This window comes from Chenopodium quinoa, unplaced genomic scaffold (assembly GCF_001683475.1).
Source record: "Chenopodium quinoa cultivar QQ74 unplaced genomic scaffold, ASM168347v1, whole genome shotgun sequence".
NCBI classification, from domain to species: Eukaryota; Viridiplantae; Streptophyta; class Magnoliopsida; order Caryophyllales; family Amaranthaceae; genus Chenopodium; species Chenopodium quinoa.
Genome location: NW_018743506.1, coordinates 27687 through 45773, shown reverse-complemented (window position 1 = coordinate 45773; position 18087 = coordinate 27687). Strand labels below are relative to the sequence as shown.

At 31.8% G+C, this 18087-nt stretch overlaps 2 protein-coding genes across 2 annotated transcripts; one reads left to right on the top strand and one right to left on the bottom strand.

The window, feature by feature from the left end:
• The first annotated feature begins 954 nt into the window (after positions 1 to 954).
• LOC110739586 (alpha carbonic anhydrase 7-like) lies at positions 955 to 4496 on the top strand. Its single transcript, XM_021920043.1, has 7 exons — positions 955 to 1191; positions 1377 to 1594; positions 2725 to 2831; positions 2969 to 3071; positions 3744 to 3908; positions 4008 to 4061; positions 4238 to 4496. Exons 1-7 carry the CDS (start codon positions 1104 to 1106, stop codon positions 4331 to 4333), a joined length of 831 nt encoding a protein of 276 aa, XP_021775735.1. The 5' UTR covers positions 955 to 1103; the 3' UTR covers positions 4334 to 4496.
• A 10213-nt stretch (positions 4497 to 14709) lies between these two features.
• Positions 14710 to 15246, bottom strand: LOC110739587. The gene is made up of 2 exons (XM_021920044.1): positions 14984 to 15246; positions 14710 to 14914 (listed from the first exon to the last, which is right to left on the bottom strand). The coding sequence occupies exons 1-2, from the start codon at positions 15244 to 15246 to the stop codon at positions 14710 to 14712; spliced, it is 468 nt and encodes a 155-aa protein (XP_021775736.1).
• Positions 15247 to 18087: the final 2841 nt, after the last annotated feature.

Genomic DNA, 18087 nt, shown 5'->3' with positions numbered 1-18087 from the left:
GACCCAAACATCCCGACCCGTCGTGGGTCTACCCAAACTCCATCTGGGTACCCGATTTGACACCTCTATATGTAATCATAAATCTTTAAGAATTTACACAATAAAATAAAATTCAAATCAATGACAAATTAAAAGTTACCCTTGATTAAAGTAACTATAAAAATAGTTAAAGTTAACCTAAAACTCACCGTCTTACAATAAAATTAACGTACACTTGCCTTACACAAGACTTATTGTTATTTTATTCACAAAATATCCTCAAGTACAACTTTCCTCTTAATGTCTTCATTTTTAATTCTATCCTCTTTAAGGTTTTTTCACACATCCATCACAACATATGCGACTCTACTACTTCCATCTTCCTAATATAATATGATTAATTTTGAATGCCCATTTTTCTGACCCATAACATTTGACAAAACTCTTTACATAAATCATTTGAAAATTCGCAAGGTATTTCTTTTTCTTTTTTAAAAGTACATTTCAATGGCTTACCGCAATGCAATAATATTATTTTATTTATTTATTTATTAATGAGACATCGTATAATATATATTTGTGAGGATATCTTTGGCAAATATTATCTATTGTATTTTAGTTAACTTCCTAGGATTCTAGCATATCTTTTGATTTTATTGTTAGGAGGTGTAACTATTATATATATGACATTACGATCAATGAGAAATTCAAACCATTCAATTCTATTTTCTATCTAATTTATCATTTTTTTTTATTTTTTTTTTTGGTGTGCAATAATATTATTATGATTATCAATTTCAACCAAATATTTATTCAAAATATCATAGAATGTTCCATTTAACTTTCATCTAAGAAGGCTACAATTAGTCAAAATTAATAACATTAGAATATTCAATTAAAGATTAGCTTCAACGGTGTAACCTGAAGAATAGTCACCGAGTAGTTAAGACCCAACACCAAAATAATTATAAAAATCAACATAATAATATGAAGGTGCGCAGATTGTACTACATTTTTTATTTTAATACTGAAATGGCAGGACTACAAGTATTCTTATTTATTCTATAAATTCAAACATAAGAACATCTCAAAGATTTGTACACTTAATCTTTTAAAATACAAAAATGAAGTACCCTTCAATGCTAATATCCTCTCTAATCTTCTCCCTCCTCATCTTGCTCGTCATCGAATCAACTATCGCTCAAGAAGTTGGTAATATATCCACCTTCCATTCTATTTTATTTTGAAGTACTCCGTATTATATGAACTTTTATATAGCATAATATTTAATATTTTTTAAGATCCGATTGGAAGGGCCGTCGCTCAACGTATAAAAGTGGATAAAAGTTATACAAGGGTAAGTTTTTGTGTACTTATTTTTAAATTTTGATTGGCAGATGATGAAACAGAATTTGACTATATAAGAGGAAGTGAAAGAGGACCAGATAAATGGGGACACATAAAGGAAGAATGGGCGACTTGTAAAACGGGTAAATTACAATCGCCAATTGATTTATTACATCGGCGAGTTCAAGTATTGCCCAGATCTGAAGAAATTGTCAAGTTTTATAGGGCTGGTAATGCTACCGTCAAAAACAGGGGACATGATATTATGGTAATTTTCTAATCCTCTTTTTGGCTTTTCTTTTTGAAGCAATTTTATTTTATTTATAATATCTTACCTTTTCAAAATTAGATTCTTTATGATTGCAAATTTTTTTTACAGTATTTTTTTTGTATCGTAGAAAAATCTGTCAAAGAGTTATATTGTAGATTTGTACTAGTAGTCGTAGAAAAGTATGTTTACTCTGTTATGTCTACAATATATTTCGTTTTTCACGTATGGCTACCAATTTTAAGTTGGGCACCGGCTGTAACATGTAGGCCCATGTGTTACGTTTTGTGCCCAACTGCCCATGCATAGTCTAAGCGCGTGCCGTGTCATGCAACTGAGCCCTGTTAATAGTTACATTTTTGTCAACTTGGAAAAAAAAAAACAGAGGGTTGGCAAGTTGTTCTCGTGACGGGTTCACGCCAAATTTCATTCGAAAATGATATCCATGCATGGCCCATCGACGGGTCTCTCATGTTATGTCAAGCATTTTTGTGCCATGCCTAATCGATCTTTATGTTAGCCTAGCCCATGTCCATCATATTTACCAATTATATATGACAAGTAGAATCCAAACATAAATCAATAGAGGATCTTTTATTTTACTCAACACGAAGTAACTTATTTGCTTCACTACATCTTCATGGGAATTGGGAAACCCCATACTCCCAAACATATACAAATGATGGGGCTCGAACTTGTAACCTAAAGGTGATTCCTCACCATTTCCACCAAACAAACTCTGTTGTTGCTTCTCTCCACTGGCCTAATAGTAATTTTTTTTTTCATTTTAAAGTCAGGAACCTTGATCAGATCTAAAAACTTTAAGATAATTAATTATACTCCTAACAAACTCTTAAATCTTACCCCCATTTTAAAGCGTATTAAATCATGTGAACTCCACTTTTTAAAGGTTGTGAAAAAATGTGTGTTGTAAGTATTAAATTACGATAAAGTATGTTACAATACAAAACTATATTAATATCTTTTAACTACTCCGTGTTTGAATAAATGAAAGTTCAATCCTTTCTTAGCTAGTTGCCTGGTATGAAGTATCTTATTCCATATCTCAATTTTTTTTTTAATCAAATTTTCAAAATTTTGTAACAAGAGAAATAATTTTGTATTGCCAGATTGAGTGGGAGGATGGACACAGTACAATTGAGATGAATGGCACTACTTATATCCTTAGGCAATGCCATTGGCACTCCCCATCAGAGCATACTATTAATGGCATTAGGTATAACTACTCATTACTGTATTCAAATTATATTTTTTCTTATACATATTTTTGCATGTTGATTGGTAATAAACTCTTTTTTCTCACAAAAGTGAATATTAATAAATTAATGAATTGTGTTGGAACAACGAACCTAGGTTTGCTGCAGAGTTGCACTTGGTACATCAAAGCTTAGATAACAAGATTGCTGTTATTGGACTTCTTTACAAGCTTGGCAAGCCTAATCTTTTCCTTACAAAGGTACGGAATTGAAATCATATATTTATACTCCATTTGTTCAAAATTAATTTTTTTAAGTGGAGCAAGCTAAGTAAATAGTAGAAAACTTAATACAAACTCTATATGGTACTATTGGTTTATAATTTTATATGCAATACTTTCCAGATAAAAAAACATATGAGATCTAGCTTGTTGGACTCACATCAGCAAATATTTATAACAACCAATTTTTTATAAATTTTTTTTTTATATAATTTCTTTATGCTGAACAATATAAATTATGTATTAATAAGGGGGAAAAAATAAAAAAGTCCTCTCAAAAAAAAAATAAAAAAAAAATAAATAAATAATTCCTAAGTCATAAACGGAGAAAATATTTCTTATATGCTACAAAAGTTATTAAAGGGTTGATTTGCAATATTCCATCATTTTAAAAATCGTGAAAAAGATGGTTTTATTTTATTTATTTATTTATTTTTTATTTTTTATTTTTTTGGTATTTTAGTGGCTATCATGGTTATGCTTAATAATTCATCTTATCTTATGTGGTTTGAGTTGAATATTTGATTTGGCAAAACTTTGACATCAATTGTCCATTCAATCTGAATATATTTAGTTTCGATTGTATTAATCTGTATTGGCCAAATATGTAACCTTCATTATTTTTACATATATTCAATTTTTTTTTTACAGCTAATGAAAAAACTGGAATTAGTACCTCATGCTCTAGACAAGACAAACGCCGGTGAAATTAATCCAGGTGAAATAAAGTTTAGAGGAAATAAGTATTACAGATACATGGGATCTTTAACCACTCCTCCTTGTACTGAAGGTGTCATTTGGACTGTCGATAAACGGGTATGTAAACTTTATCAAAAACTATGTACGTTTTTCTTTAATATTTGAAACATTAATAATTTTTATGCAAGTTTTATAAAATAATTTCCTTTTCTACAGGTTGCCACAATTTCGGAACATCAAGTAGCAATGATGCGAGAAGTTGTTCATGACGTAAGTTAAGAGTACAAATATATTTTGTAGATTTAGTATATATGATTCTTTATAAATGAATTGATCTTCTTTCACACAAAGTTTCTAGCTTTATAAGACAGGGAAGAACTAGCTGAGTTGATAACTACTTGCATATAATAAATGGATGTTAATTCTATTTTCCTTTGTTTGGGTAGGATGCGGAGAAAAATGCAAGACCAGTGCATCCAAAGAATGGAAGGAAGATTCGCCTTTATACAACAACTATCAAGAGCCATAACGGAGATAATTAGGAGTAAATTACCATTATTTTTTGGTACAATATTTTGTCATATTCGGTATCCAATTGTTGGGTGTACATCTATTGCGAGTATTAAAATTACAAATTGTGCGAGGATTTAACTCGGCAGAGCTTTCACTTAAACTTTAAATAAAAATAAAATAGTGCATTATTTTGAATATATGTGTGATTATGGTAACAAAATATCAAATTGGTTTGACTGCACACAATAAATTTGGTATTCATAACGGATTGAATCTAGTCGTGCCCGCTTTTAAAACTTTTTTAGCTTTGTAAAACTTGAAGGTACTAATAAATAATTAATACTTCATTTGTTTCCTTTTACTTAAAACATTTGAAAATTCCATTATTCATTAATTTTCATTTAATCCCCTTTGCTAATTTATATGTTTGGTAAAAAATGTAAAATGTAGCTTAGTCATGTGAGATCTTGTTACATACATTATATTATTAATCTTTATATTTTTACTTATTAATAATTATAAGAAGTGCAAAGGGTTAAAAAATTCAAAACGTTGCAATGAAATGAGAGTCGATGAATAAATAATTATTAAAAATTGAGGATGTAAACATGTGAGAAGATAAAATAATGTAAGATTCATTGATGAAAGTATAAATCAAGTGAAAATTACAAAGTGAAAAGTAAAAAATATCCTATTTCAGGATATTGTCTTGATTATTATATAAGTCATAAAGGAGGAGGTGGAGTAGATAGTTGGTGTCCAAAGCATAAACAACCAACAATATCTTCTTTCGCTTTATAAAATGATATATTCATTGTCAATGTTTGATAAATCTTAACATAATGTTAAAGGACAAAGTCAACGAACTAAAAAGCTTAAGCTGATAGTTTGAAACTCAGGAGTATGTTTTATACTCTATCACGTCCCCTCATATCCAGCGCTTAATGAAAGTAAGGGTGGATGAGATTTGAACCCTTGACCTTGGAGTCAAGCTGGCTCCGATACCATGTTAGAGGACCATCTCAACCTAAAGCTTAAGTTTTTTGTCTAGTTGGTCCTCTAGCATGGTATCAGAGCCTAACCCACGGTTTGGACCTTTAATGGCTTGAGTATATTGTCAGGCCCATGTTTGGACCTTTAATGCATTAAGTCTTTTGGGCCAAATTAAATTGGATCATGTGATCCTTGAGTTAATTAAAAGGACCTTACATGTGAGAGGGAGTGTTGAATTATATCCTACCAAATAACACATTAAGATTATTTTGATTTTACCACCCAAAAAATTACCCATATTTTGAACTAATAACCACCCATTTTAATTTTTATTTTAAATACCACCAAACAAAAGACAAATAATTAGATCTCAATACCGCTTTAATATTTTCCATCAATAAAACCGCTAAATTTAACGTTGTTGTAATTTTTTCTTCGATTTTCGGCCAAAAACATGCTTTTAAAAGTTTTTGGGGTGACAAAAACATTATTAGATATGCCTCGTTTTGTGTACTAAAAAAATACAAAATGAGGCATTTTTTATATATTTTTTTGTCAATTTTGACCTCAAATCGGACTTTTTTGGACTGTAATGACTCCAAAATTGACTCTTTTGAACTCAAAATGACACAAGGAGAGATTTATAAGTATTACTCCCTCCGTCATAGAATATCTAGAACGTTGAAGTGGCACATTGTTTAAGAAAAATATAAGTGGTTCCATTTAAAATATTTGTTTAATTTATTGTATAAATGATTCTTTATATATTTTTACTAGTTGTGGGTGCACCCGCAACGCGGGTGCCCCCCAATTTGGTGAAATCAAACGCGAAATAGAGAATGTGCCATTTTTTTATTTATTTTTTATTTTTATTATTATTATTATTATTATTATTATTATTATTATTATAGTGGTATGTAATTGTAATACCCTGTAAATTTCTTCTTTTAAAATACTCATTTTACTCTAAATAAAACCCTTTTTAGGAAATAACCAAAATATTACCGCCACCGAGATAATGGCTAAGGCAAATTTTCAAAGTCACACAACGGAAGTCTAAAACATAAATCAACTTTTAAAGTAAAAACTTGAGTTCACAACCTCAAAACAAAAGTAGAATAAATCATTCACAAGTTGGAACCAATTCAAACATGACCCTTCTTAAAAATCAATTAAAAATAAACACAATAACGTTAGTCCATTAACAAACCAATAATTCAAAAATATCAAAGCTAAGAAACATAACAAGTAACTCTTTGCACTCATTCCCATCATGTTGTTCATGTTTCAAGTACCTGTTACTTTTTCTTTATTTCAACCCCTCTATTCACCATATAAATGGTCATAGTAGGCCAATCCAAAGGAAAGCCAAACACAAACACAAAAGTACGAATCAACAAAAGCTGAGTACATATGCACCACACTAACATGAATATACTAGCATCAATTAAATAATTAAAACATGTTTACCATACAATCACAAGTCAACTTACCTTTGACTTATAACTAGCAATATTAATTATTAATTATAAATTTGGATTACACATCGAACGGGTTTTTTCCTTTAAAAATAGCCCATTAAACATGGAGCTTTCAATTAGGAGGTACCCCAATTGGCACCTACTATGTCACACTTGTGACGAAAATACAGTAATAATAAAATAAAGTACAGCGTCCTGTACCCCTGCAAAAAACTATGGTTAAATATAAAACCCCATAACTCCCCCCATGTGTTCATACTCAAGGTATATATGTTCCAAGAGTTTTGGTGCGTATCCTCTTTACACTTTACGTGATTTACCAATTTAACTCGTGATGACTCTAACCAATAAATCAAGAACAAACATGGCAACAATCAACACATACTTCCAATTCATTCTTGAATTAATTAGTCAGCACATACTATTTATTTTAATTAAGGTTCTTTGTCTAGTTTTGTGCACAAAATTGCACGATTACTACCTTGGTGCATAATATGCACTACTAAACTTCCTTGACTCAAACTCAACTTACATGAGCGAGTAAATAAATAAACTTACTTCTTGACTCAACACCAATAATAAATGGGTGAGAAATAAATTCATGATTCATGCTCAATTATTCTAATTTTAGCTCTTTTAAACATACATTAGCCTTACTTATTAAATTCATGCTTTTTTTGATACTTGAAAATAAAACATACTTCCATGATTCCTACATATTCAACTTGTATCATGCCTCAAATAACATATTCACATGATTGCATAACAATTCATGCTCAACCAACATCAATTCCAAGCATATAATCAACCAAACATGCTACTAATTCATCACTTAAATCATACTTTACAACCCTAGCATGATACTATGCATGCACAAACATTCTTGTGCACATACGTACCTTGAATAGTGCCTAAACTCGGCCACACTCGCTAGAAATCACCTAACTCAAAGCTTCCTACAAATAAGAATACATAACTATAATTAATCCACTATTCTCCCAAATTTCTAGCAAACTATAATACACTTTAAACCTTATTAATCAACCCAATTTAATGACATAAAAGCCATAAAACCTTTTCTTTAAGTGGGTACTTTAAATCCTTTCAAAAAGACTTAGTTTTTATGACTAAATAAAATCCCATCACACTTATTTAATATAAAATATCAATAATAGACTAGGAAATCATATTTAAATTATTAAAACCTTTTCCTCTTTTATGGGTAATTAAACCCTAACACAATAATTAAAAAGTAGTGTGTATAATTAAATTCCAGTGTTAATTTGAGGGCTTTAAACTCATTAAAAACATGTTTAAACAATTAATTAAACAATAACAATCTAGGATCAAACCCTAACCATATACATTAAAATTTCAAATTCTAGGGTTTATAAATTAGGGTTTTTGATTAAATAAAAATCTGAAATTTATATGGATAATTTAACAACATCAAATACCCAAAATCAATATCAAAACATAATCAAAATCATGCTTTAAATTAATAATATAACTAGAATTAAATTAGGAAGAGAAAAGAGTTTTTTTTAACAATATCGAACCAAAAGCAAAAGGAGAGAGAAGGAGGGTGGCTGGCGGGTGGTCGCCGGTGGCGCAGGTGGCTGTCGACCGTGAGGTAGGAGAAGAGGGAGAGAGAGGCGTGGGAAAAAAGAGAGAAAAAAGAGAGGAAAAAGAGAGAAAAAGAAGAAAGAAAATAGAAGGAAAACTTTTGGGGTTTTGTGAAATCTGACAATTATGATTTTTGACTGAAAAATCTTGGGGTTTTAAAGTATTTATACTTCCCTTTTAAAACAAAAACTCATAATTATAAGACTGCCATTACTAAATCCTACTCCCCCTTAACTTTTTCCTTTGGGGTCAAGTTGTTGGGCTCTTAAGGGTCCTCAATTTCCCAACAAGTTGATCCAAGTATTTAAATAAGGATGACCCAATTCAAAATATTTTTATTGCCTCAAATGATGACTCATATTATTTTATACACACTTACATAATATTTAAATAATTAATATCTGTTAAAATGAAATGAATCAATTTAATTTATAAAAATAAATAAAATATATAATTTATATACATGAAAATATTATAAAAATACGGAGTATTATTACAGTAATGCATTCCCATGGTTAATGAGGTTAGGCGAAAAGTTTGTATCATATTTGTCTTAATTTTATTAGTGTGGGATGCATATGTTTAAAAAGTAGAAGAAAGTTTGTTTAAGGAAAAAAAAGGTAACAGTAACAAGTTAAATCGGAAAAGAGGAGAACAACATTTAATAATGTTGTGTATACCATTGTCTACTATCAAACTAAAAAGCGGGTGATTAGGTATAGTGTAGTTTAGTATTTTAGTTGGATTAACTATATATAGTATTTTGTGGTAAAATACAAATTGTGGATGTAATTAATTTTGAGATTGTTCATATTAGTTGTTTAATTGACTATTAAAAAAATGTTGTTAGATCAAATTAAATTAGAGCACTCCTCAATTTATAACCTAGATAAACAAATTATATTTATCAAATGACATTTTCGTAAATAAGTTGCATTGAAAGTTGTGTTTTTTGATTAAAAATATATATATTTTAACTGTTTGTAGGCCACTATAACAAGTTGGACAAATTTTCAAAGTTAACACCGTAACCTCTCCGTTTGTTGCTATTCATCATCTTCTTCCTCCCACCTTCTTTTCTTCTTCTTCATTTCATCTTCTTCGTCTTATTCATATTTTTTCTTCCCACCCACCTTAATCTTCTCCCTCCAATCTCTGCCCACTTTCACCTTCTCTTTCAAGTCCGTTCGACTCCATTTCCGCCGGCTTTGCTGGCAAAATTAAATGAAAACCCTAATAATAAAAGGAGAAATTAATGGCATGGTTAACCCTAATGGGTAGCTGAGTTTTCCTTCCTCCATTAAATTAGACTTTGCACCAACATTTTTGGCGGCTTCGCCGCCGAAATTAAACGAAAACCCAAATAACAAAGTGAGAATAACGGGCATGGTTAACCCTAAAGGGTAGATAATCTTTTCTCCCTCCATTGATTTTGACTTGTTCGACGTTATATAGTGAAAATGTGTACTTTCCACCCTTGAAATTGAAGGTAGAAGGAGGAGAGAGTAAACAACAAATGATTGAAGGAGGAGAGAGAAAATCAAAAAAATACCAAAAGGTTGAAAGAGGAGAGAGAAAACAATAGTTAACCAAACTTATTTGTAATTTACATATACACCCCTTGATAAACAATTCTTGTTTATCAAGGTTATAAACTTGTATTTTCTCATTAAATTAGATGGTTGTAAAAATAGTATTTGGTTTTGTTAGGTTTGGCCTAGTTTTGAATAGTAGATTATTTATTTTAGTAAGAAATGTGGCCCAATCCAAATATGTGTTTTTTCTTTGTTTAAAATATTTGTGGATACGTGTAATGTTTTACTGTGGATCTTCTTAAAGGAATTTGGTTATATTTGTTTCGAATAGATTTTAGAGTTACTCGGAAAAAAAAAAATTATTTAGGTGTGATGATATTAGTTGCTTAATTGACTGTCTTAATAAAATTAAAAAAAAAAAAAAAAAAATTGTTAGTATTGGATTGTTTTGGGTTTAATAAAAGCTTGGTTATTTAGCCATAAAAAAAAGCTGGCCCAATCCAATAGATATCCTTTTATAAATTTTTTTTTTTATTTTTTTTTGGGAATGTCAAGCGTTTTCTTTTCCTCTGATATGAAGCAGTGTAATTGCTTCTGAACAATTAGGTTTAGAAAGGAATTTTGTTTTTTGGTTTCAATTAGATTTAAAACCTCTTTTCTTCATTGTTACTAATCTCATATCAGAATGGATAATCTAGAAGAAGTTGACATTGCATTTGCGAATTATCGAAATTTTTGTGCAGTGCACAATCGTTTCATGAGGTAATGAAACTTGGAGTTCAGAGGTTGAAGATAGAGGCTAATCAAGAGATTGATAAAGTAGATACCCTTTTAAAAAATGCAGCAGAAGGTATGGAGGAAGCAACCATTGAAGCACCTATTGTGGTGGCTATATTTCTCAGGTATTTAGATTGGGTGGAGCAAACAACTGCACAAGGTACCGAAAACTTAGATAGATTGTAAAGGTATAAAGAGAATGAAAAGGCTAAACTTGATGCAATTCTGAAGAAGCTCAAGAAAAATGTAATTCACGAGCGTTGATTCTAGCCTTCTGGGGAAGAAGTAGTATGAAGCGTAAGTAAAAAGTAAATCAGGGCTTCAAAGTATAGCTTTTGGGGAAGAAATGTAGTATGAAGTTCTAAAATTTGTAAACAACTAGCTAAGATTTAAGTGTATGGGTATTAATTTTTAACCTTTGCAACATGATGATTAGACATTAGAAGGGGCCTAAGTAGGTGGCTGCATTTGTAATAGAATTGATCTGAATATATCAAAATTTCTGGTGCCTTTGATTTTGTAATGCTTATTTAATAGTAACTATGATGTCAATGAAGCAATTATCCTCCGTACAATATTCTTCCTCTTGACCTTGATAGTGTGAATCGAGCAGGTTTGTGTGTTTGCAATATTAATTTTATTTACTTATTTAGTGATTGGTGACTTTAAGATTTGACTTTTTTCTTTCAATATTTATACTCAGTTTAATAAGAAGCTGGTCAATGTTGTAGATCAAGTTATTAAGCGATATTGGGATTTATTTATTGTAGTCAGGGTTATAAAGTGTAATTTCATTGGTGCTATGAGCTAGCATATATAAGTTACAGTTCAAGTCAACAATCACTCAATACCATGTTTTATTTGGTAAAATTTTAATGGAAAAGTCGTTAGAAAAATTAATGGTGAGTTTGAATAAATTTAAGATTTTTGTGAACTATTTTGAATTGTTTAGTCGATGCTAAAGGTTATTGATTTATATATATAAAGCAGCTTGTTGTATGTTGAAAGTACAGATTGAATAAGGTAGTGTTTTCTAAGTTTGTCGTTATGGATAGCCATGAAAGAACGTTTACTATTCGCTATGAAAATGATGATCATCATAAGCTGGTATGTAAAGCTGACATGCATTTTTTAAAGTGTGACATATACGTATGCTATGCTTTTAGTTGTATTCTGACCTGTTCGTATTCTGTTGTGTGTTTGTTGTGCATTGTTTTTGCCAGTGAATCCCTTATTGTTTTACAGAATATTTGAAGATGGGTTTTTCAATGTTGAATTTATCTGAGTAATGTTGAAGAACCTTGGTTTCCTACCTTAGTGCATGAGGAATCTGCTAATGGATGGAAGACATATGTAGAGGCTGGATAGTTAGCTTTAGTGGAAGACAACAAGCTAGTTGTAGGGGATGAATTAGTGTTTATATATATAGGGAATAGTTCTTTTGTTGTTAAAATTTTGTCATCTAATGGTGGTGGAAAAAGTAAAGCTGCAGGGTATGTGAGTGTATGCAGTAATTTGTTTAGAAGACGTTGTCGAAAATCAACTTTAGAGGGTTCTTCACAGAGGATGCATGAAATAAATGCTCGGATTGATGCTCTTGTTAGTGGTTGTGATGAACCCTACTTCAAGTTTTCTTTTTCTGAAGCTTATTTTGAGCATGGGATCATTGTATGTCTGGTGTTAGAAGTTAATATCTTATAAACTATTCATCATTTATGTTATGCTAATTGACTAAATTTCTCTGCGTAGAATGTTCCTCTACCATTTGCTATAGAATTTTTTGTCGGATTTTCAAAGAAAGTTGAAATCCTTCTTAAGATGGTGATACAAAGTTCAAAGCACAGTTGAAGACTGTGACACATAAAAAGACAATTACTCAATGTACTATTAGGAATGGTGTAAGTGCATTGATCAATCAATATGGTGTTCAGGTTGATGATGCTGCTTTGGTAAAGTATCTATAAGGAAGTCCAATAATATTTGACATCGACTTAGTTGCAGTTTAAACGAACAAGGATGTTTTCAAATTGGATCAGTATTTGTTAGTTGCAAGCAGTTTATAGTAGCCTAGATGTATTTGTAGTAATCAAGAATAAGACATTAGTTTATTAATTATGTGACATTATTGAATTAAGGTTTGCCTAAGTACCACTACAACAGAATAAAGCAAAGGTAACAATGAAAAACCATTGCCTAATATGACTGTTGCCTTGTAGCTAAGGCAACACATATGAGGCGTAGTTTATGCCCCCGTTGTCTATTCATAAGGCAACACATTTTAGTTCAAAGGCAACAATTTTAAAAGCCAAGGTATAATGATACCTAAGGCAACACTTTTACAAAGGCAACAAATGAAAATTGTTGCCACCTTAGGAGACAATTTGAAATTGGAACCTTATGTCATAATGTGTAACAACCTTTTCAGTCGATGTATTAGCTAGTAATAATACAAAAGTGTTGCCAAAACACCATTAAAGTGATTATTTATAAAATTTTTAAATTAAATGAGCAAAGATGAATCAACATGTGAACTCAACCATACACAATAATCAGTTTAATAGGAAGCAGAACCTCAATATAGAAGAAATTTGATTTTATAACAAAATTCATGTGAACTCATTAAAATCCAAAAAATAATATCCAATAAAATTTTACTACACAATACTTATAAAAATCCTAAATAACTTGTAATTCATGATCTAAGCTAGTACATTTCTAATAACACTAAATGTATATTTGTTTATATCTAATTATGTACATGGGGGAAGGAATGTAACCCTTAAAGAGGGAAAAATTACTATAAACAATCTAAAATGCTAATATATCAACTCTTCGTTTTTGTCTTTAATATATATCTTCTTCTATGTACTTGTACGACCTGTATTACTCTTATCAAATAACAAAGTTAGAATAATAATTTTTCAAAAACTAAGGAAAATAATTAAATTTCTAAGCAAAGATATAGAATTAAAACATTTTACTAGTATGGCAAGCAAAACATACAAATATCAAAATTCATAAAGCAATTTTTCATTCATCCAAGACCAAGGGAAGGAAATAGACAAACACCAATTTTTAATGTAATACGTCAGATATTCACCATGCATAATTAGGAAAATAAAGAGTAAATAATACTATCTCCCATTCTATTTGCTCTTCAACTCCGGAATCCTTTTGTGAGACAAAAAAAGTCAAAAGTGGAAAGAACAACAAAAAAAGATCGAAGGGATAGTGAGATAAAATACATAATGAAACAATAGACAAAATAGAAATCATTTGTCATATGATTAAAGGTATAGCCAAACAACTAATCTTATAACTTACCTTATTAAAAATGTAGTAAAAAGATAAAACTTCCAACTAAGTTTACTGGACATGAGAGGCAAAGTAAAGTGTTGGAATTGGCCTGTAGAAAATAATCCATATACATTATGATCTTTCAGTCACTTTCACAGCCTAAGATAAACCTTGGTAAAGAAGACAGTGAAATCAAAGATTACAATATGATTACCCTATGAAATACGATTAATTTATTGTCTATAGTGCATTGTTAAACGTTAGAAATAAATACCCTTTAGAACTCAGAAGTGCAACCTAATAAAAATGGTAGGATGTGCAGCCTTACAGGTATATTAATACATTCTTGATAAAAAGAAGTAAGATAGTTGTATGACTTGTATCCAGAATTATCTAGGAAATCATTCTTATTGGTAGCTCGAAAGACAACAAGATTTGGGTTGTTGCTCTTTTTTTTTTATTTTTTTTTTTGGTAAGTAAGAATTTATTACCAAAAAAAAGAGGACAAGCCCTCAACTTCAAACTACAACGCCCTTAAGGGCAACCAACCACCAACAAAAACAGCCACAACAAAACAAAAGAAAAAAAGATCACAAGGATCAACAAAACAGACACCCAACCAAACAAGCCTTAAACAGAATTTCTAAGCTTATAAAGCCATTTAACTTGAGCTCTAGTCCAATTCCTACTTATCATCTACTGACTTCTTTCAATGACTTCCACACAAATCACTTTGCAAAGCTTCTCAGGGTGAATCACAGCCTTCTTCCAGTAGGAGTGGTTTCTGGCCAGCCAAATATGATAAAGTAAGGCTGTAAGAACAGCCAACACCACCTTCTTCTTAATTGGATCTTTCAGTCCTCTGCTCCAAATTTTCCAAGCATTCTCAATGCTATAATCTCTATACTTCACACCAATTCAGTTACAAACATTCTTCATGCAACCCTTACTGTAAATGCAATTAAAAAACAGATGATGCAAATTCTCAGGTTCAGTGCCACAGAGCAAACAAGCCTCATCTTCACAGATTCCCAGTTTGAACAACTTGTTTCTCAACCTTAATCTGTCATGAATAGCAATCCAAGCTATAAAAGAGTGCTTTGGAATATTGAAATTATTCCATATCCATTTGGTCCATCTAACATCAGGCATACTTCCTTGTAACCATTTATAGCCTTCTCCAATTGAATAGCCTTTGTCAGTCCAGTTTCTGCTATCAAAGCCTGCCTTCATTTCCTCTTTAACCTTGCAGTTCTCTTCCAAGCCCAACCTGAGCCCTTACTTGGCACATAATTCCACCAATTTTTATTCTTTATGTACACAGCATGCACCCATTTCACCCAGAGAGAGTCTTTTTTACAAGCTACTCTCCAAACATGTTTACCAGTAAACAATCTCTGATTCCCAAACCACCAGCTTTCCTTGGTTTGCACACCCAATCCCAAGAAATAGGAGGAGCTTTAGAAAGAGAAATGCTACTATCCCAAAGAAAAGCCCTACATAATTGATTAATTCTGGCAATGACATACTTTGGGAGAAGGACACACTGAGCCCAAAAAGAATAAAAGCTAATCAGCACTGCATTAAGAACGACAACTCTACCAGCATAAGATAGGTTTCTACTTGACCAACATCTAATCCTAGCCATCATCTTATCAATAAGCACATCAAAATCATTTGCTCTAATATATTTAGAATTTAGAGGGATCCCTATATATCTGAAAGGGAACTGTCCTTCAATGAATCCAGAATTCTGAAGAATATCTTATTTCACAACATCTTGCACATTGCCAAACAGAATAGCTATTTTATCCTCATTAGCCTGAAGACCCGAAACCAAGTAAAAGGTCTTAAGGGCTCTAGAAAGAAGGGAATTGGACCTCTTATCACCATGAGCAAATAACATCAAGTCATCAGCAAACACCAAATGATTGAGTTTCAGAGACCTACATCTATAGTGGTATCTGAACTTTGATTTCTGTCCAACTTTCTTCAGGAACCGAGTAAGGTACTCTATACACACCACAAACAGTAAAGGAGAAAGGGGGTCTCCTTTTCTAATACCCCTGGCTCCCTTGAAAAAACCATGTCTACCACCATTTATCATGAGAGAGAAAGTAGGAGAAGAAACACAAGCCATAATCCACTTCACAAACACACTAGGAAAGCCAAGAGCAGTCAACATTCTCTCAATAAAAAGCCATTTAATAATATCATAAGCTTTCCTGATATCAACCTTAATAGTGCATCTAGGAGGCTTTATCTTATTCTTATAATCCTTCACAAGGTCTTGACATAACATAATATTGTCAAGAATAGCTCTGCCAGAGACAAAAGCCCCCTGCTCCTCACTGATGATACAAGGCAACACCTCCTTAAGTCTAGAACAGATCATTTTAGATAGAATTTTATAAAGCACATTACAAAAAGCAACAAGACGAAATTGAGTCACATCAACATCATTTGCAAACCTTAGGAATCAAAGTCAAGGAAGTAGTATATAGAGCGAGTTATTTTGTTGATCCTAATTAATCTATCCACCTTTACTTACCTTAAGTCCATCATCACAACCATTCACAGACTCACAACAGCTATATCTACAAGAACCATCAAACGGCAGAACACAAACACACACAGCCCAAAAAAACAAAGAAAGAAATCAAAACAATTAAAACAAAGTAACTCATTAGCTCTATTTATATATAAATCACTAATTACATTATCACATTCCATCCACTCTCTATAAATATCCATTCTAAAGATTTATAGCTACAAGATCAACAACCAGAAGATTTTTATCTAGACGTGCTTGGATTGAGGAAAATGTATTAATAGGTAGGGTAATAAAAGTCAAACTATGCAAAATGAAAGTAAATAGAGAAGAAGGAGATAGTGATGGTGTGCTTGTAAGAAAAATTATGTTAGTGATCGTGAGGTATGAGGTAATAGTTACACTTAGGGGAGGGTGTGTAACTATTACCCTCATTATGAGGGTAATAATTCCTCAATTTCTCTCTTTTCCTCATGCAACAACTACCTTATTCATTTGTAAACATCATACCTCCTATAGCAACACCTCTAATTACTTATGTTTTTTCAAGTTTGACTTTTATTACCCCCTTAATATATTATACCCAATCAAAGCATGCCTAAGGAATGATATTTAGTTTCAATTTTATAAGTAGACAACTTAAAATAAACGCAGTAATAAAAAAATGTTCACATCTTAGGCTATACGTCGGTGATCTGACTCTTTAGAAGACTCTTTGGGATTAGAATACTACCATCGCTAAGGCTACTAACTTCAATCTTTAATAGAAATACTCATCTATTTTTGTCGATTGACTTTCATATTCAAAATAAATCATGACTAGTTGTAGTGAAACAAGTTTAGTTTATATTTCAATCTTATAAAGGTGTAATTTAGCTGCTTTTATAACTCACCTTGTTTTCTGACATCAATCATTGAGATGAAAAAACGTTATTGGGGTCGTGGATGTGAAATGGGCTAGTTTAGGGCTTTGAATGAATGGGCTAAATGTCACGAAATATAATTTTAGACTCTTAAAGGCACAAAATAGTTAAGAATAAGGTAAGGGGAATGCGCGAATCATTAAATCGAAGCCAAACTATCATTTGACGGCTAGGTAACCTTCATCATCGGGTCTCGTATTGGGGGAGGCACCGAATTAGGTGTCTACACCCTTGTGTCGTCCACACTCCAGCTGCCTCCAACCGCAATAATGCAGGCTGAGTTGCTGCAAATTTTGTCAGATTTCAAGGGGGAAATAGCCGGCATGCTAAAGGCTAATCCTCCAACTCCCGTAGAGCCGACCCCAAAAAAGCCAGCCAAGTTAAAAGATAAAGGCATGGAAATTGCCGCTCAGCCCTATAATTTAAAGGATGTGCGGACTAGACTGTCGACTCCACATCCAAAGAAGACAATCCCCATTGATTGGGACAAGGTCAGCCTTCCAAAGGGTGACCCTCCTAGGAAACTGTCCCGCCAGCAAGTTTCGGACGACAACAAACCCATTTTCACAGATGCACGAGAGTACCTCCTGAAAGGAATGG